At 33.7% G+C, this 20012-nt stretch overlaps 2 protein-coding genes and 1 pseudogene across 3 annotated transcripts; 1 reads left to right on the forward strand and 2 right to left on the reverse strand.

The window, feature by feature from the left end:
* Positions 1–272: 272 nt before the first annotated feature.
* LOC142625974 (methyl jasmonate esterase 1-like) lies at positions 273–6064 on the reverse strand (annotated as a pseudogene).
* A 1091-nt stretch (positions 6065–7155) lies between these two features.
* On the reverse strand, positions 7156–15407 carry LOC142625971 (uncharacterized). Of its 2 annotated transcripts, XR_012842432.1 has the most exons (11): positions 15146–15407; positions 14896–15045; positions 14317–14403; positions 13623–14231; positions 12837–13316; positions 11064–11125; positions 10875–10980; positions 9498–9577; positions 8837–9166; positions 7513–7858; positions 7156–7408 (listed from the first exon to the last, which is right to left on the reverse strand). XR_012842432.1 is itself a non-coding variant. In XM_075799729.1 (10 exons), the coding sequence occupies exons 1-10, from the start codon at positions 15320–15322 to the stop codon at positions 7825–7827; spliced, it is 2115 nt and encodes a 704-aa protein (XP_075655844.1). In that variant the 5' UTR covers positions 15323–15407; the 3' UTR covers positions 7156–7824. The 2 variants fall into 2 exon arrangements, 1 of the variants encoding a protein (XP_075655844.1); XM_075799729.1 differs by having other exon boundaries at positions 7156–7858.
* A 1922-nt stretch (positions 15408–17329) lies between these two features.
* LOC142625969 (pentatricopeptide repeat-containing protein At3g50420) lies at positions 17330–19879 on the forward strand. The gene has a single exon (XM_075799728.1). The coding sequence runs from the start codon at positions 17366–17368 to the stop codon at positions 19484–19486; it is 2121 nt and encodes a 706-aa protein (XP_075655843.1). The 5' UTR covers positions 17330–17365; the 3' UTR covers positions 19487–19879.
* The last annotated feature ends 133 nt before the right edge of the window (positions 19880–20012 follow it).

The following is a 20012-nucleotide window of genomic DNA, read 5'->3' on the forward strand; positions in this document are numbered from 1 at the left end:
TTTTTTCACTTGCTTTTGTTGTATAGAACCACAAAAATAGTTTCATATGGACCATAGAATTACCAGTCATTTTTTAGACAAATACAACATTGCATTGAGCACACGTATACATGATGCAAGAAAATCATATGCAATACCTCATAAGGGACAGCAAGGGTAGATTATTTGTTATTGTGCATTTGTAATTTCTCTGACATTATGTCTTTTTAGAAAAATATGCTATTTCAGAGATACATAATGAAAAATACATTCCAAATTCCAGCACACAAACGGCATAAATAAGAAATTTAAGAATATTTATCCGCAATCTCTCTTGGAGACATGAGCACAGCTTCTTCGGTTTAGAAAACATGACCATGTGATCAGAACCAGTTATCACCTTCACTTCATCCGTTGGATTATTCTCAATCATCCACCTTTGAAAATCCTCCTTTACAACATTATCTTGGTCACAAACAATATAAACTCTACGAACAGTCCCATATTTCTCCTTGGTTAGTTTTGCTTCTTTTAACAACAATGCATCATCACCATAAAGATGGGAAGGTCTCACCAAAGACATGGCAAGCGTCAAATCCTAATTCAGTTCATCATTAATTATTGTTAAGTAAATTTAATATATATATATATATATATATATATTAGCTAATTGTTTAAGAATTTGAAACTTATACAAGTTGTTAAATTGATGATTGCATGCTCGACTAACTTTTCTAATTTTTCTTTTTAATGTTTTCTTCCTAATCAACGTGTGACAATGTTGAATATATATATGAGGTTAAAGAAAAGTATAAACTCTATATCTTACCTCAGGTGGGGAGAGCTGGTATAACTTGGTTGCCATGAAATTGGACCCAAATAGCCATGAGGTTGGTGGGTTGTTGGGCCCTTGATCGAATGTGAATTGTGAGTCCATGAATGATTCCAACCTTTGAAAGAACTATATATAACCAAAGATATCATTATGCACATTTGGGAACTAGTATGGGAAAGAGCAGTGACCATTGACTCAATAAGGGATTTGGAGCCCCTTTGATTGTCCTAAATTTGAGAGAGGCAAAGTGGAAATCTATGATCTAAACATTATTGAATTCATAGCAAAATATGTAATAATTTCATTTACCTTTTCAGCTAATCTCTTCACGGGACACTCCTATGATACTAACCCTCATAGGTATATCCTCCATGAGGTCACATCACATACCCAAGCTCAACGGTTTTGTTTATAATAAAAAACGGTCAAAGTCTATTCTCAATAGTTTCAAGTCCTTTAACATCACCACTACGCACCCTTAGCGCGATGATTACTATAAGTACTTGTAAGATGTGGGGGGTAAGGACTGGAGTTCAAGTCTCCAGGAGTGAGCTTCACACACATTTACACTTAGATTATGCTAGATTAGAATCTCTATCTTGTATCAACGAAAAAAAAAAAAAAAAGAAGAGGTCCTTTAACATCTGAAGTATATATAACTGTTTTTGATAAATTGAGATTCAATGCAATTACACCATGCAATTACCCCTCTCTTCTCTCACAAAAAGTTTTACCATGCCCACTTTAACTATTTTTTACTTTATTTTATTCAATGGTAGAGATTGGAAGTTGCTCTTTCTAATTCTCAATCTCAACCTGATCTCAATTCATTGTTGATCACCAGGCCCTATCCCATAACTTCTATGACTTGATGTGCGGTAAAGAAACCTGATAACCACATTGAACCAGCGGTCAACAATGACTTAAAACCATTGTGAAGTGGGGCATGAATTCAAGGATTGAGATCTGGTAGATATTGCACCATGCAATACCACTTGTAAGGGTTAAGATTGAAACTTGATAAGTTCACTTTTAGGCTCAATCCTTGAATCAATAAATTAAAAAAAAAAAAAACTAACCTTTTAAATTTTTATCTTTTTTTACTTTTTTTACTATGATACCTTTTACCCTAGGTTGTAGCCAAAAACTTTTACTAAGGGAGGCCGAATTGTAGTATTAATACAATAATCATAATTCATAAATTTATTAAATACAAAAGTATCATCTTTGATATATCACAATATTCTTAAACATTAATAAACAAACAAAAATTGTTTAGTTTGCTATAAACATTATACAAAAATATCCGCACAAAAACAATTCTTGTTTTGACAAGTTTTCATAGTCATTGTATATTATCATATAGCAAGAATAATGATAAAAGAATGATGATGATTTTTAGAGAGAGAAAGAGAAGAAAAATCCCTCTTGCAAATTCATTTCAGCAAAGCATCAAAGAGGTGATGCCACATCCAGACAAAAATTTGATTAATGGTCAGATTTTTTTGTTATAGGTAAAAGGAGTTTGTTTTATTTGTGTTGAAAAAATAAAAAATCTATCCTTGCTTTTACTTCTCACAACTCAATGGGAGGATGGAAAAATGGGAGAATAGAAAAGATTTTATTTTCTCTCTTTTTTGTTTGGTTGGAAGTGGAAAAGTGGAATGATAGAAAAAATGAATTTGTATAAATTTACTCATATATCCTTATTAAAGAATGATGTCAAATTTTTTTTTTTAAGTGATAAATAACCACACAAAAAAGAACAATCACCCAAAAATTTTTATAAAAATAAAAAACATGTTCAAAATAAAATCACATCCAATAAAAATAAAAATAAACTATCACACCGAAGCCCTAAAAAATCAAAAGAAAAAAAAAAGGGGGGGGGGGGGGAGGGGGCAAAAAGAGGAGTCCAAATCTTCTGTCCCACTTTTCCTGCTCTACTCTATACTCCACCAATAAAAACTTGCCACGTGTTCACCTAATTAATTAAATACTACTATTAATTAATAACGGTAGCATTAATAAGTCAATAATGGTAGTATTTAATTAATTAGGTGAATACGTGGCAAGTTTTTATTAGTGGAGTATAGAGTGGAGCAAAAAAAGTGGGACAGAAGATTTAAACTCCAAAAAGAGGGGCAACATTGCTGAGTCCAAATCTTCTGTCCCACTTTTCCCGCTCCACTCTATACTCCACCAATAAAAACTTGTTACGTGTCCACCTAATTAATTAAATACTACTATTAATTAATAACGGTAACATTAATAAGTCAATAATGATAGTATTTAATTAATTAGGTAAACACGTGGTAAGTTTTTATTGGTGGAGTATAGAGTAGAGCAGAAGAAGTGGAACAGAAGATTTGAACTCAACATTGCTACCCAAGGAAGAGAGAAGAAGGAAAAAAATATGCAACTTAAATTGAGAGTATTTGTGTAAAGTGCATCTTTCAGCACTTTTCCTTCCTCATTTTCCTCCCAAATTGGAAGAATAAAAAAAGGTGAGTTTGGAGGGAAAATTTTCCCCCCCTATTTTCCGTCTCTCTTGTTTTCTCTTCTCAACCAAACAGTAAAAAATGTCATTTTTTACCCTATTTTCCTCTTCTTATTTTTCATCTTCCCTATTTTCACCCCAACCAAACATACCCTTAGTGATATTGTAAATAAGAGCACATTTGTTTCGATGCAAAATGTTCTGATTTTTGGAGCTTAGTCTGAATGGAAAATCACTAATGAACCATTCGTCAATCTTACTACAATCTACCTGTAGATTTGAGGAGAAAAAAAAATTGATCGAGCAAGAAGGAGAGTCTTCCCAGTCGCCAATCTCATTGCGAACTAGTTGTAGATCTGAAGAAAAAAAAATTTTGATTGAGCAAGAGGGAGAGTCATCTCAATAGCTAATCTCACCACCATGCAAAGCTTCAACACTGATCTCCTTAGGTCTCGATATGTTGATTCATGGTGTGGGTGGTTGACAGAAGTTTGGGGTGGTGGTCGTGATGAAGAGGAGTGTGGTAGTTATGGTGGGTGGAAAATTTGAAAGAGGGGAGGGAGGAGGTCTTGTATTCAAAAGCTTTGGGGTGTAAATTGTTTTACACCATTTTCAATCATGCCAAATACCTGGAATTTATTATATAAAAAAAATTAAAAGGGGGAAATGTTTCCAAAATATATTTTATGCTGAAACAAGTGTAACGTTAAAATCATCGTGTATATTTTTTTAATGGGTGATGTAAGAAATGATCCAATATTTGAAACTCTTGTTACATATATGCAATATTTGTTGTTGTGTGGGTGTGTATATCTGGGCACACATTCCAAAAACACATACAATTACAATGAAGTTACATACGCAAGTCAGTATAATATTGTCATAAAATAAAAATAAATAAATAAGAGCATTATGCAAGCCAATACATTATTGACAAGTGCATTCTTTTTTCAAAAAAAAAAAAATGAGCAATATAATAACTCACAATTGAGATTTTTTTTTAATTTTTCTTCAAAGACATTTAAGGTCTGTTTGAGATCCACTTATTTTGTTAAAATTGAAATTTTTTTGCTGAAAGTACTGTAAATAAAGATAAAAGTTAGTTGAAATAGTACAATGAGATCCATGAATAGCTAAAAAGTATAGTGGGGTCTATGAATAATAACAAAAATAAACTAAATAATAAAATAAACTGGCAAAAAATAATCTATAAAGACGCTCAGTTGACAAGAGTCACAAGACTCTTCCTTAATAAGAGACTAAAAAAGAATCACAAACTTTTTAAAAGATACGAGCGAGTCACGTGTGAGGCTGAGGCCTGCATAAGACTAAAAACTCAATCTCAAAGCCAATAAGCTTGGTCTGGTCCATTCCTAGGCAACCCCGCACGGATAGTTAAGGGTCACAATAATGGCATGGTCCTTTCAACTAATAATCCATAATACTAAAACGGGTCTATTAAGGATTCAGATCCTCTAGAGTTCTTAGGGTACTCTACCAGTAGAGTTCATTAAATCCTAACCACTCTTTAATGATTTAATAGTTTAGATTCTGCCATGTCAGCATTTCATTAATAATATTCTTTATATTATAAATTAATGTTGTTAACAAAACAATTAAGATGATTGTTAATGAAATACTGACATGGCAAAATCTAGACCATTAAATCATTAAAGAGTGGTTAGGATTTAATGAACTCTACTTGGTAGAGTACCCTAGGAACTCTAGAGGATCTGAATCCGTCTATTAATCAACACTGCTCATTTCTCTGGTTTTGTTTGTGTTGTTATCCTTTCTCTGGTAATAATGTCTTATTCTGCAAAAATAAAAAATGAAAATTCAAGACTGCTCATCCATGTAATTGCTCACCTTGCAACACCAGAGCAGTGGCTTTGCTCCGGTGGAGACTCGTGCAGTGATAAAAGGTGGTCACCTTTTGCCATATATGTAACAGGCTTCTTTTCAATATCGAGACCTCAACTTTAACTTATAATGAGCTTTTTTTTAATGTGATTTTTAATGATAAAATGATCTGATTATGTTCAAACATGTCCTATTATTTTTTGGGGGGAGAAAGCTTCATATGTAGAGGAAAGATTTGATGAGATATGTTTAAGAAGAAACCAAAGCCTGTTCAGAATTTTTGTGTGTCCATTTTTTTCATGGCATTGCCATACCCATCTATTATCTTAAGATTATCAAGTTAGATTGTCTCACAATATATCTAATAGCATCAACTTAGAGAGAGAGAGAGAGAGAGAGAGAGAGAGAGAGAATAGTACCTCATCATACACTGCAGAGAAATCGAAGTCAGGACCAGGCATAAGGGCTGCGGCATATACTGCAACAGAAACTTTCTCAGGGAACTTTTCCATGGCAACAGAGTTACAGGCTCCACCAAAGCTGTGGCCCACAAGGATCACTTCTTCCCCTGCTGGAAGAGATGCCATGAATTCCATCAAAGGCTCAAGGTAATCTGATAGTGATCTGAGCTCATGTGCTTGCTTTGGGTGAATCCCACTGGCAGCTAAGTCCAACGCTGTTACTTTATGACCAGCCGATTTCAGCAAGGTTAACACTTTGTACCAACTCCATGCTCCATGACCAGCTCCATGAACCAGCACAAAGTGCCTCTCCCCCTTCTCCTTCTCCATCTCCACCTTATGTTGTCAGTTGTGTGTGACTACTGACAGTCGCTTCATCTTTTACTTTGTAGAAGAAAAACTAGATCTAGAAGTCTCAATAGTTGGACACGCTAGCTTGCCTTTTTCTTCTTCTTTTTTTTTTGAGAGGGGAAAATTTGATCGTGACATTTTGGCACTACTCGCCAAAATTTGTAAAAGGTCAATATTACAAATCTTAGTATATAATACTTATTACAATCTAACTCACATTCATTACATTGTACACACTTTCCATGGAAGTTTTAAAACTCACATGTACGTTGTAAACATTTCCATGGAGCCATGGAAGTGATGTTATTAAGGAGCAAATTGTCAAAAAAGTAAATGTTAAAGCTTTAGGCGCCAATCTATATTAAAATCAATGAATAACAGTAAATTCTCTCTCTGCTCTTTGTCGGCACATTTTCATTTGGGAAGAATTTATTTAGTTGAAACTGAATTTTTTTTACTGAAAGTGTAAAAAATAAGGTTAAAAGCTAACTGAATAGTACAATAGAACTCATAAATAGTACCAAAAAGAAGCTATAAACTCAAATAAGCTAAAGCTTGTTTATAGCTCATCCCAAATGAGCTAAAGTAGTAAACATAATTTCTCTTTATGCGGAGATAGGGGCAATGGTCAAAAAGAACACATTCTATTTTGTTATTTCCTCTAGAATATTCTTTCAAAAACTGTTTTAAGTTTAAGTTTAATGATGTTGGCGTTAGACTTCTTTTCAGTTGTTTCTAAAAGTCTTTATTTTTGGGATTTAGTTGGTGATTGATTATAGACAATATCTTACCCCTTTTTCTATGTGGTAGAGTATCCTAAGAACTCTAAAGAATCTTGATTCGTTGTATTTGTATTAGCGTTATTGTGCCTGTCTTTTGAGGCAGTGTGAGTTTCTTCGTTTATTGCCAGTGGTCTTTTGATGGCTTGTGTTGTACTCTGTTTTTCTGATAATGAATTTTGAGCTAAATTATCCACGCACACAACTTTGTAAACATTTTGTTGGAAAATTTGTAATAACTTTTAAAATTAACATTTTCATATGACGCTTTCAAGTAAAGCACTCTCTGCTACAACTACAAGTCCTTTTTAGTCTACTAAATAGATGGTTCCTTTGATATTGATGACATGCTGTTTAGACCTAGAATGTATTATAAGTCCTACCGTGTAAAGAAAACTGAAGATTAGTTAAATTAGTTAAATGTAGAGTTTGTAAGCATCAGTTACAAATTTGTTAGAGACTAGTTTGAGCTCTCTGGTCAGTGCAGTTAGCCTACATCTTGCATATATATCATACCTGTACAGATTACAAAATAATTAGAGAAATACATTTTCATTCTCTCATTCTTTCTACTTCTTTTCTCTAGCTTCTGCATTCCTTGCTTTTCATGCAAGCATCCACTTGGATATGTGGACATTTTCTGCTCAATGATGCAATACAACTCATTCTTCCCTTTACTCATTTTTTAGGAAAACCGTAGAAAACTAAACAGATTATATATAACAGGATTTAACTGAAAACTACCTCAACTGGCTGTTGCAGTCAGGTGGCTATTACTCCTCTTCATCCACTGCAAAATATTCATTCAATTGGTAAAATCAAACAACGCAACAGAATGTCTGCAAGAATATCGCACAGAGACTTGAGATGAGCTTCAAAGTTCTCTTTTCAATTGTGTCCAAGTTGCCTGGATATCTTTCCATCACTAGTAAACATATTCATCTGAAACATCTGAACAGCTAAGCCATCTAGCTGACATTACTCCAAAGAAATAAATGATGCTCTGCGAAGTTTGTTGGGTTCAAGCTCCTAAGTAATGCCTCAATAATATTTCTCTTACTTGAAGCAGAGCTCCTGAAATCTTGTCAAACTGCAAGACAAGGGCAAGCAGCTCAGATAACTGTAGTCTCTCTAGGATCCCTAAGTTCTTTATTAATTCTGGTCCTATAATTTATTGAAAAGAAGAAGAAGAAGAAGAAGAAGGCAATCAAGACAAGTGTACAATAAATACTCCTTTTTTTTAAAAGCAAATAGTATTCCCACAGACCACCTGTTTAACAGATACTTGGTGAAGCGGTTTCAATTTCAACAGGTAACTGCCCCATTAGTCTCCATATGTGTGTCGGTGTATCTTGAAAAGAATTTTCAAAAGTTTTAAGTTTTTACAATCTGAAATGACAAAATGATTTAGAGCAATACATGGATAAGGGACCATCAATAGAAACATCATCTTTTCTTTTTGAGAAAGACTAGAAACATCTTTTAGATTACCTGTTTACTAACCAGTCCTGAGACCTTTTTCAATGTAGAATCTAAAACATCTCTCAAACTCTTGAAAATAAAAATTAAGTAGAATGTTATGGACAAGATAAATAGAACAAATGCTCCAATATTATATCAAAATCAAAAATTGGTGAATTAAGTCATTTCATCTAAGGAGCACTGTGCAGGGCAAAACAAATGAATACTGAAATGCAACTCCCAGATATTCAAGTACCATAAGCAGAGTCATAAGATTATTATGTAAAGGTGTATGTAAATTGTAGCTATAGACATACAACTAGTACTAAGAAGAAACAGACTACGAGTTTATATCATTTCCCCAAATTACTCATAAAAAAAGAAAAACAACACTACGTTGATGTCAATAAGCCTTAGCTACTGCTAAGAAATGAGTATGTTGAGAAATATTAAGAATATCATCCATATTGTAAAGGGCATCAGCCAGTTTTAGGTACCTGAGATTAGCCATTTAGAATAGATTAATAACACAACTTCCTTTTTTTTAATGTAACAGTGATGAGAAGTTTACTGGAAGCACAATGTGTTCATTGTTATGAATACCCACCGTTTCAAAAGCACTTTGGGATTATATGGAAAGAGGTTCTTCTTGTGAAGACTTTCAACAGAATTTCTCAATGAAAGCAAGCACTCTTTGGCTTCTTCAAATGGCTTTGTTATATAGTGCTGACTTCCATATCTATGGTCTCTCTTATATTCCTTCTCCTGTGATGTGATAATTCCATTGTTTTTCACAAGCATAGGTGTTACATCTGCCCCAAAATTTGAGCCATCGAATGAAACTTTTCTTTTCTTGCAAGAAGATTGATTAATAACTTTCCCATTAAATGAAAATTCCACAAATAAGCTCCATGAGTCACATATTATACGCAAGCACCTATGAAGAAACATATAAAAACCAGAGAAATTAAATGTCACCGTTACAGCAATATCATATATAAAAAAAGAATGAGAACAGAACTCTGCTTGTTTTCTGCCTTGAGCTATAGATGTAAGAAAGAATTCATTAAAAGCAAGGAGGACCAAAAGGTTATGAAGTAAAACCATCGAATTAGCCTAACCTAACAGCCTAAGTAACCATTACTAGTGAACTGCATACAGGCTTGAAGGTCAAAGCAGGAAAAGTTCCCATCAGTGATTGAAAGTTAATAGCTTTCCAAAGTTTATCTTCTTCTTTTTTTGAGGTGGGGAGCAACTAGTATACATACCTTAAAAGATATTCTGCACAACTGATTCCCATATCTTTAGATATAAGGTAATCAAGAAGAACTTCATGATCATAGTGTAACTGCAAATTATAAATAGAAGCACATCATAATTCCTTTTTTTCCCTTTCAAATTGGCTTTAGTTCAAACTAACGAATAGACAACATTCATAAGAGAGAGGGATTGTCTGAGGGTCCATTTGGTTAGAGGGGTGAAAAAGTGAGAGGATAAAAAATGGGAAAATGATAGAAAAGTGAAAGGATAGGAAAGATTTAGTTTTCTCTCATTTGTGTTTGGTTGGGAGGATGGAAAAGTGGAAAGATGGAAAACTCATTTGTTTGGTTAAGAAGAAAAATGAGAGGATGGAAAATAAATTTGGTATAGATTTACAATTATATCCCTATTAATAAAACAAAAAGTAACATATTGTTTTTATTAAAAAAAAAAATTGTACAGACACTTCACTTTATAATTGTAAAAAATGTCAATAAATTGTGATGACAAAGAATAAACCTAAAAACACTGTAACAAAATAATTTTTAAATGTGTGAATAGTGTCGTGAGACCCATTTTCAAAGTTTTTTTTTTCTGAATAAAGTGCTTTATCACGTGAAAACTGACTACTCCAAAAAAAAAAAAATATATATATATATATATATATATATATATATGCAAACGCACAAACGCAGTACCAGAAACGCAATCCAAACGAGTACTAAATAGAAGATAAGAATAGTGGCTGAAGCTTCTCAACAAAAACTTAAAATATATATATATATATATATATATATATTAAAAAAAGGAGTAGTGATTGGCTCAAATTAAACCACAACCACGAATAATAAAACCAAAACAAATCTTCAATTAATATATATCCAGACACAACAAAGCTTCAATGACCAGCACTCTTTTGTTGAAACTGGCAGAGAATGAAAGGCAAAGAAAGAAGAGGGAAAAAAAAAAAAAAAAAAGCAGAAGTGGAGAATGAAAGGCAAAGAAAAAAAAAAAAAAAAAAAAGAAGCAAAGGCAATGAAAGAAAAAAGCACAGGCAAAGAATGAAAAAAGAAGAAGATTCTGATGAGAGAAAAAATAAGCATACGAAGCAGGTGTTGGTAAGTAAGGACAAAATGGTAATTTTTGGTTCATTCTTAATTTTCTTCCCTATTTTCTTTCCAATTTGGTGTGATCTTGTTTTGCGGGCCTAGGTGGAAAATACCTGGGCCCCACCAATTTTTTTCCTCTCCTCCCTCAAACCAAACACCCACTAAAATATTTTCTCTCCACTTTTCTCTCCTTTTTTATTTTTTTCTACCCTCCCTATTCCACCTCCAACCAAACATACCCTAAATGTGCCATTTTTCGGGTTGCATAAAACTTGCCTTGGAAAGAAATAGATGGAACAGGCATATGGGACTAAAAATGTTTGAAACATGGAAAAGAATATCTTCTTTCGCATCCTGAAATGTCCCTTTCTCTTTGTGATACCTAGGTACAACCCAAGAGATTGTTAGATTAGTTTCCAACCAAATTAATTATCAATTAAAACAACCACAACATGAATTGCTCACTGTTGCTCTGTGCAAAAAGGTACGCCAAGCAGTTGCAAGAGCATTTTAAATAATATATCATCCTACAGTTCAAGAGAAGAACAAGAAATTAGAATATAGAAATTCTATGAGAAGAAACATATAAGAAAAGAAGAAATAACAGAATTTGGAATAATAGTACATTGCAGTGAGCGAAAAATGCATTCTCAAAGTAATATGCCTTTTCTCTCGGTAATTTCTATACATCAATAACATGATTATTCTTGTGCAGCCAAATACAATTTTATTGCTTTGGAGTTCAAGGAAAATAAATTCTTTTGAATACAAACAATATGCCTCTAAAACAAATTGACATCCACGAATCAAATAACCTGTGAAAAATAGCTTCCTTGTCTAGAACAATTATTATTCTACAAGCACTTATTAAAGCTACTGCATTAACTCAACTGATACCTAAGATCAGTGAAATTAACTATATTACCTCTTTACCTACCAAAAGAAGAGAGAAAGATGTACTACGACATCACATTATAAATTATTTTGGGATATGTTCTGTTCCAATCAGCAATTTATTGGCTACCAGGTTGCTTAACCATACAAATATGAGGAAAGACGAGTAAAAACAAAAATGAAAACCCTCCCACTTTGATTGTCAACTGATGTCTACAGTATGTATTGCTCAAATTAGGGAAACTTCAAATCCCTAACAACTTGTCCAGTTTTTTGCAAAGACATGTCCCTAAAGAACAAGAAGTTGAGTTCAGGAATTCCTATCTCATATAAATGCCAACCTAAGAATCTCTTCACACAATCCAGGATGTTATCATATCAGAATGTACATGGATACTGAAACCTCTAAAATCTCCCTATCAGAGTTCAAGAATTTCCTTGTACTTCCTAGCAGAATGTGACAGGCTGCAAAGTGGAAACGACTCAAGCCAGAGTTCAGTGAAGAACACATGTGCAGCTTTTTGTGGGGGTGTGTGTGTCTGTGACTGAGAGTAGTTATATGTTTAGCTATAACATAAGAACTTAGCCTAAACAAATGTTACAATAGATAATAATAAATAAATAAAAAAGAGACCAACAAGAAGTATGGACTTTCTTTTAACAAGTCACAAATTATGACGCAAGTATTCAGTACATCAAATACAAGTATTCAGGTGCAAATCATGATTTTTTGCTTGGGGAGGGGGAGGGGACTGTAATCTCAAAATATAATTAATTATTTAACACACATATATAAACGAACACCACTCGGAAGGTCTTGATTCAATTTCTCTTTTAAACTTTTTAACATTATGAATTTTGATTAGATATCATTCTTTCATATCAGATTGTATAAAGCTCAATAAAAAATTTCATACAATATTGAGAACTATATAGACTTAAATTTTACAGTAAAAAATGAATGCGAATAAGATATTTATATTTTTTTATGTAATATAATTATAGTTTTATTCTCATTCTATGAGATAATTTTTACTACTTGAAAGTCTAACCTATTGAATATTGGAATCTAAAATAACTAACTCTTTTTTCTTTTCTTTTTTCCCCTCTTTGAGGGGGGAAGCTCCTTTTTTGGGTTTTTTTTTTTTTTTTGGAAAGGGGGGTGGGGGGGGAAGAGCAACAAAAAAAATTTTATATATAAAGATATTAATACAGTTTTCAAAATTTGTGGGGGATCCCAGCACCTATTTTTGCCCATGCACAATTCAGAAATATAGCAAAAGCATACAAGCTTATAAACTTACACAAAATCACAACATTGTTAAAGGGGTAGGAAAGACAAACCTCGTGCATAAATAATTGGAGTAAGGATGAGGCAAAATTTACACATCTTTCCATATACATTTCATTGTCCAAAAATGTTTCAGTTGGAAAATGCCCTTGAAGCCACTTATGGAGCTCTAACAAACCCTTCTTCCTAAAGCAGCATTCCAGGCCTGAATTTGACTCATACGTTAAGCATGAGTTTGGGGTTGTACACAGACATTGCTTCTCAGTGTTTTCTTTCAGACTTATCAAAGTGAAGGAGATTTTTAAGAAAAGAAAAATAGCCTGCCTCTGTATATGGCTTGAATGCAGATGTGTTTCTCCATTAGAAACACATATAAAAAATGGAGAGCCTTCTAGACAATCATCCAGAGAAGACTCAGCTTGGGTTATGGGTTGCCACAAAAGCTCTTGAAAGTAAGTATGGAGAAGTTGCAACCATGAAACAAGAGTGGAACATTCCAGACATGTTTGAAAACTAAGCCTGATCATTAAAACCTGCAGAAAATATTTAAGTTGCTTTACTACTTAGACCAGACTTATTAGAGAGAGAGATCGACGGGAATTGTAAAGTAAACACACATTTATAGTGCAATGAACAGGGCTGCATTCTTTTACATATATATAAGTGATCACCACAGCATATTTCCTAGAATCTTTAATACCAACAACTATTTATGTTACTATTCAGTTATCCTTGTTGAAGTTTATGAAGTTCAAAGAATCTCTAATTAAGTTCATCAAGCGAAATCTTTAAGTCCAAACCTTTACTTTTTATAATTAAAAAGTATCGTCAATCCATACCAATAACTTGTGTCTAAAGTACTGAGAGATGCATGTATCAACATAATCTCCTTCCTTGCCAAGGCACCAGTATAAAACTTTAGGCACAAGGTTAATGATTTTATAACAAATTGGGTGCTTATCTATGCAACCACCTGCAGCTTCCACGAAATCACTTTCATCAACCAATGAACAAAGTAGCTGAAGAAAATTTCCAAGAAAAATGATGCTTGGCTCATGACACCCACTGATGCTTCTGAAAAATAAGGCATCTGCACAAAAATTCTTCTGAGCGACACTGTTCTGACCAACATGAACCTCTTCAAATAAATCCCAATGCACATTTGACAGACAAGAATCTACAGAATTTAAATACACTTCAAGAAGTTGATCATCATCTTCTCGCTTCAAATATTTCAATATATTACGTAAAACTCGAATAATGCCAGCCACTGTGCACCAGTTAGCATTTGTGAGTCTTGGTCTTATGACATCATCAAACTTCGATGAATCAGAATTAAAATCTTCAGCTTCACTACTTGATGGTGCAGAAGGATATGAAAGTGTGTTATTGATAGCCAATTCCAAGCAAACACACACCAAACGAATGAATTCATCCCAGTTGGTTTTCTGCAAAAACATTCATAGTCATGAATATAAAAGCAGACTACAAGGTTTATAAATTGAGCTTTCAAAACAGAAAATTGTAACATACAGATGTCGCAACAAACTCGGAAATGAAACTAAGGACATTGCCTGCCAGATGTTGAATATATTGATTCTCCAAAGTAAGCAAAACTATCTGCCATGAAAAATCAAAATCAAACCTAAGGATCGCAGAAACTGAAATGATAGCATCGCCAACTACGCACTTCAAATTTAAAGAACACAGAAAGCGAAAAAAAATATTCAAGAATAACGAAAACAAGGGCATTGCTAAAACAGGCTCAACTCTTAAAAATTAAACAAAGAGCCATTAATCTACTTTGTACCCTTTAATTTAGTCTAAATTCAATATTTGCCTCCTAAATTGTAAAAGCTGCAATTTCATCCTTGTGCATAAACTAGTCCCCTTTAAATTATATAGTGAAAAAATTGTAACTTTTGATATTTGGGAGATGAAAACGAAACTTAACCAAATTTAAGCAAAACAAAGAAAAAGAAGAATCGTATAAAAATAAATTTTAAAAAATGGCTCACAAAAAAATCAGAAACCCTAGAGAGATTTTGATAAATTGCAATAGAAAGGTTGATATATAAAAGAACAAATAAAAGTGAAATAGATAAAGAATACCAAGTGAGCTACAATGTTAGCCAAACAGTGATTGTCGTCGTCAGAATGTGATGCACATCCACCTGAGCACGAAGCCGATTCCAAGTCCTTAACATTGTGAGAGTAGTAGGCATTGAGTTTTGGAATCCAAAGCTGAATTTGTTTCAAGACCTGAAATACCAAAAAGGAAGATTATCAGAATTATGATTGAGATAATTTTTTTAAAATTTAGGGGTCAAATGGAGAAGCAGTTTGAGATTAAGAAGCGAACCTCAGAAAGAGCAATCAGAATCTGTTTCTCTTTGTCTTTGTCTTTGTCTTTGGGTAAAGAAGAAACAGAAGTGGAGTGAGAGTGGTATGTATGATGAACCGTGAATTGATGGAGAGAGTTGTCTATCAGACGGCAGAGACGTGAACAATTTGAAGATGAAGAAGCAGCGGCTGACATGTCTAACTTTGCCTTTCGGTTCAGACTCAGAGTTCAGACTTCAGACTCAAAACGACGCATTTTTCCGCGCCTAGCTCTGCTCTTGTGTGTATTAATTTTTTTGTTTTTTTTTTTTTTGAGAGTTTCCACTTCACTTATTCATTCCCCAGCATCAATTTATTTCAAAAGGAAAAAAAAAAAAATGATAAGGAGCACTAAAATATAGGAGTAAATATATGGTTTAAAATTCTATTTAAATCCTATAATTAAACTCTATAAAAAATAATAATAAATTAAATCATAAAATAATATATATACATATATATTATAAATTCTATAGAAAGTATAAAAAGTAACAATGTCAAATTAAACTCTAATTTGCTTATCAATAAAAAAATTAAATTCTATTCAATTTATGTTAAATTCTATTTCTCAAAAAAAAATTTATGTTAAATTTTTTTTATACAATATAGAAATTCTACTCTAACCTAATCTAACGCTCTGTTTGTTTCACTGAAAAACCTTTTGTAAAAATAGTTTTCCACATTTTCCAATGTTTGGTGGCATAAAAAAAACTTGGTCAATGGAAAACTATCTTTGGTCAACGAAAAACCCTAATAAAAATAAGGCTTATTTTCAATAAGTTGTTTTCCAAATTTTTTTTTTTTGGAAAACAATCTCTCTCTCACACGTTGCATCTTCTATAAATATTATATTCGTCTATAGCTGTGGGAAACATAATTTTTTGGCGTCTTCTCTCTATCTCATAGTAAGTTTTCTCACTTTTTCTCTCTTCCCTTTGCTTTTTCTCTCCTCACACCCTCATTGTCACTAACTCAAGTCTTTCCTCTTGCCATAGATCTCTCTCTCTAACTATTTCTCCAGACAGAAGTTACTTCTTTTTCATACATAAAGTGCAAAAAAATAAAAAAGAAGAAGAAATAATGAATGAAGTAAAAGATAAAAATTTTAAACATAGTACCTATATTGCTCTAAATTTGCTTTTACATGGGAAAATATTTACAGTGGACTAATAATATTGTTATATAATGAATGATAATTGTTTAGGAAAATTGCATTTGTTGGTAAATACTTTTTTTGTTGGCAGATATTATGCACTGATGATATATTATGCAGTACATTATGTAAATACATAATTTAGAGTAATATTGAAGACTTGTGGTTGATCATAATAAACAATTAGTATACCAAAAAAAAAGTGGATAATTAAAAGTTATTGTTATCTATATTTATTGAAAATGTATTTCCCTGTCAAATTTATATATATAGGCAAATGGTTGATATGTGTGTGTGTACGTACGTTACTATCTATATATATGAACAAGATGAGTGGTAGAGATCATGAAAATTTGATAACTAATTAATTTTGATTGTATATTTTCAAAATTTTAGTATAAAAACCAAATTCATTCTTGGTTTTTTATTTATAATGATTACATTAGTTAGTTTACATAATATACATGTTTTAAATTATACAAGAAATATTTAAAAAAAATTGCATACCAAACACCAGAATACATTCTCAAGCTCATTTTCAAGGTCGTTATCAAACATTGGAAAATGAGATAGTTTTCTAGAAAATGCTCTTTGGAAAATGAACTACTTTCCAGAAAACGTTAATGCTGAAACAAACAGAGCATAAGTGTATATGTGTGTGAAGCTCCTTCCTGAAAACTTAAACTTGGCATCTGCCCCCTACATCCCACAAGCACTTATACTTATAGAGTGACCATCACATTAAGGATGTGCGGTGATTCTTAAATTTTAAATATAATTCTGTTTCATTTAAATGATACGAAGTTTTTTTTTTTTTTTTAAAGGTTTAATGAGATTTAATTTGTTATTTTTAAGATTATAGGCTTAAAATCTAAATTTCCATAAATATAACTGATTTTATATATATATAAACAATATAGTAAATGATAGTTACACACTTACACGCGCCTACTCAAAATAAATACAAATTCTCTGCAGTTTTTGTAGGTAAGAAGAACTTAGAAGTAAGAAGTGAAGTGTTGCTAAGTAGGAAGTACTAACCTTTATATGCCACCATTGCATGAGACATCTTGCTTGGCAAGCCTCATACAAAAATGCACCACTATAACCTCACTGAGAAAAGCGCGCCAACTTCACGCTCTCCTCCTAACTACCACAACTGTCAGTGCACGAACTCCCTATCTGAACAACAATCTCCTCTCAATGTATGCACGCTGTGGCTCCCTCCGCGATTCCCACTTGGTGTTCGACAAAATGCCTCAGAGAAATCTTGTTTCCTTCAATGCGCTTATTACAGCATATTCTCGAGTCCCGGACCATGCAATCTTGGCCTTTGAATTGCTTGCTCAAATGGGAATTGAATACTTGAGGCCAAACGGTTCTACTTTCACCAGCTTGCTACAAGCGTCCTCTTTGTATGGGGATTGGTTGGTTGGTTCTTTGCTTCATGCCCAAGTTGTGAAATTTGGGTTCTTGAATGATGTTTGCGTTCAAACCTCTTTACTTGGGATGTACTCGAATTGTGGGGATTTGGAATCTGCAAAAAGAGTTTTTGAGTCAATAGATGATAAAGATGTCATGGCTTGGAATTCTATAATATTTGGGAACTTCAGGAATGATGAGCTCAAGGAAGGGCTTGATGTCTTTGGTAGGATGGTAAGGACAGGTGTTATTCCAACCGAGTTTACATATTCAATGGTTTTAAATGCGTGCAGCAGATTGGGAGATTTTCATTCTGGGCAACTTATCCATGCCCAAGTTATTGTTTCAGATGCGCTTGCTGATTTGCCTTTGCAAAATGCCCTGCTTGACATGTATTGTAGTTGCGGTGATACCCAGATAGCATTTAGTGCTTTTCGTAGAATTGAAAATCCAGATTTAGTTTCATGGAACTCAATGATTTCTGGGTATTCAGAGAATGGGGACGGAGAGGAAGCCATGGCTCTATTTGTCCAGTTGCAAGGTATGTCTCTTCTTAAACCAGATGAGTATACTTATGCAGCCATTATATCTGCGACTTGTGCGTTCCTTGCCTCTAATTATGGGAAACCTCTTCATGCCCAAGTTACAAAGGCAGGATTTGAGAGGAGTGTCTTTGTAGGAAGTACACTAGTGTCCATGTATTTCAAAAATGCTGAAGCTGAATCTGCCAAGAAGATCTTTGATTTGATTTCAGAGAAGGATGTTGTTCTCTGGACTGAAATGATCTTAGGCCATACTAGAATGACTGATGGGGAGAGTGCAATTAAATTCTTCAATGGAATGTGTAGGGAAGGCCATAAGATTGATAGTTTTGCTCTCAGTGGAGCGTTGAGTGCATGCGCTGACCTTGTAATATTGAGACCCGGGGAAATGGTTCATTCTCAGGTGGTAAAAAGGGGATATGATGCTGAAATGTCTGTCACTGGGAGTTTGATAGATATGTATGTCAAAAATGGTGACCTTCACTCAGCTCAATTAATATTTTCCCAAGTTTCAAACCCTGATTTAAAGTGCTGGAACTCAATGCTTGGAGGATACGGTCATCATGGAATGGTGATGGAGGCATTGCAGCTCTTCGAAGAGATAATAAATTCCGGCCTAAGACCAGATCAAATAACATTTTTGTCTGTACTCTCTGCTTGTAACTACAGTGGATTAGTAGAAAAGGGAAAGTTCTTGTGGAATTATATGAAGGAAAATGGTTTATCACCTGGGCCTAAACACTACTCTTGCATGGTAAGTTTGCTAAGTCGAGCTGGATTATTGGATGAGGCAGAGGAAATGATAATCGAATCACCTTTTAGCGAAGATAAACTTGAACTACGGAGAATTTTGCTAAGCTCATGTATAATCAGAGGAAATTTGAGAGTAGGAGTTCGTGCAGCAGAGCAAGTTCTAAGGTTGGATGCTGAAGACAGTGCTACCCATATCTTGCTTTCAAATCTTTATGCTGCTGCAGGGAGATGGGATGATGTTGCAGAAATGAGACAGAAGATAAGGGGATTGATGTTGGAAAAGGATCCTGGACTAAGCTGGTTTGAGGCCGAGAATAATATTCACGTATTTGCCTCCGGCGACCAAATACACCCCAAGGTTGAAAAAGCCCAAGACGAACTAAAGAGGCTACGACCAAACATGATGAGATCAGAAACAGATGAATTTGATGCAAGGGTTTATTCTACATAGGATATACAAACCGGGAAACAAAGCAATAGCAAATATACCTGCAGCCCAACCAACCATATGACCATGCCTTCACACGGGTTTTAAGCTCACCTTCAATCCAAGGTGTTCAATTCAGGCTTGGCTTAGACATGGTTGATCAGGCAACACGACCAACAGTTCTGCGTTCTACAAAATTCTTGAGCCATAAATGTCCAATATCTGTGCCCTCCAGCCAAGTTTTGCACGAGAAGAAAGCGGAACTTCAAAATCTTTTTTTGTAGCAATATTTCAGTCTTGGAAACCTGACAATATATTAACGAGTTGTCATATTCTTTTTTCTTTTTCTTTTTTGGGTAAATAAATTGTCATATTCATAAACCTCGAGGCAATACATTTTCCTTCACTCTTACAATATTTCAGTCCAAAAATGTCTGGACCTTCTTCAAAGTTCTTGTACGGGTTAATTTTCCCAAAATGGTGAGACTTGTCACCTCATAAACACAGTAAGGAAAGTAGGAAACTCTATAGATATCACATTCTTCAGAAA

This window comes from Castanea sativa, chromosome 2 (assembly GCF_040712315.1).
Source record: "Castanea sativa cultivar Marrone di Chiusa Pesio chromosome 2, ASM4071231v1".
Lineage (NCBI taxonomy): Eukaryota > Viridiplantae > Streptophyta > Magnoliopsida > Fagales > Fagaceae > Castanea > Castanea sativa.

Coding starts and splice junctions, on each gene's coding strand:
- LOC142625971 (XM_075799729.1), bottom strand. CDS start 15,322: ATGTCAGCCGCTGCTTCTTCATCTTCAAATTGTTCACGTCTCTGCCGT. Junction 14,232..14,316: donor CCGAGTTTGTTGCGACATCT/GTATGTTACAAT, acceptor ATGTTTTTGCAG/AAAACCAACTGGGATGAATT. Junction 10,981..11,063: donor CCTTTTTGCACAGAGCAACA/GTGAGCAATTCA, acceptor GGTTGTACCTAG/GTATCACAAAGAGAAAGGGA.
- LOC142625969 (XM_075799728.1), top strand. CDS start 17,366: ATGCCACCATTGCATGAGACATCTTGCTTGGCAAGCCTCATACAAAAA.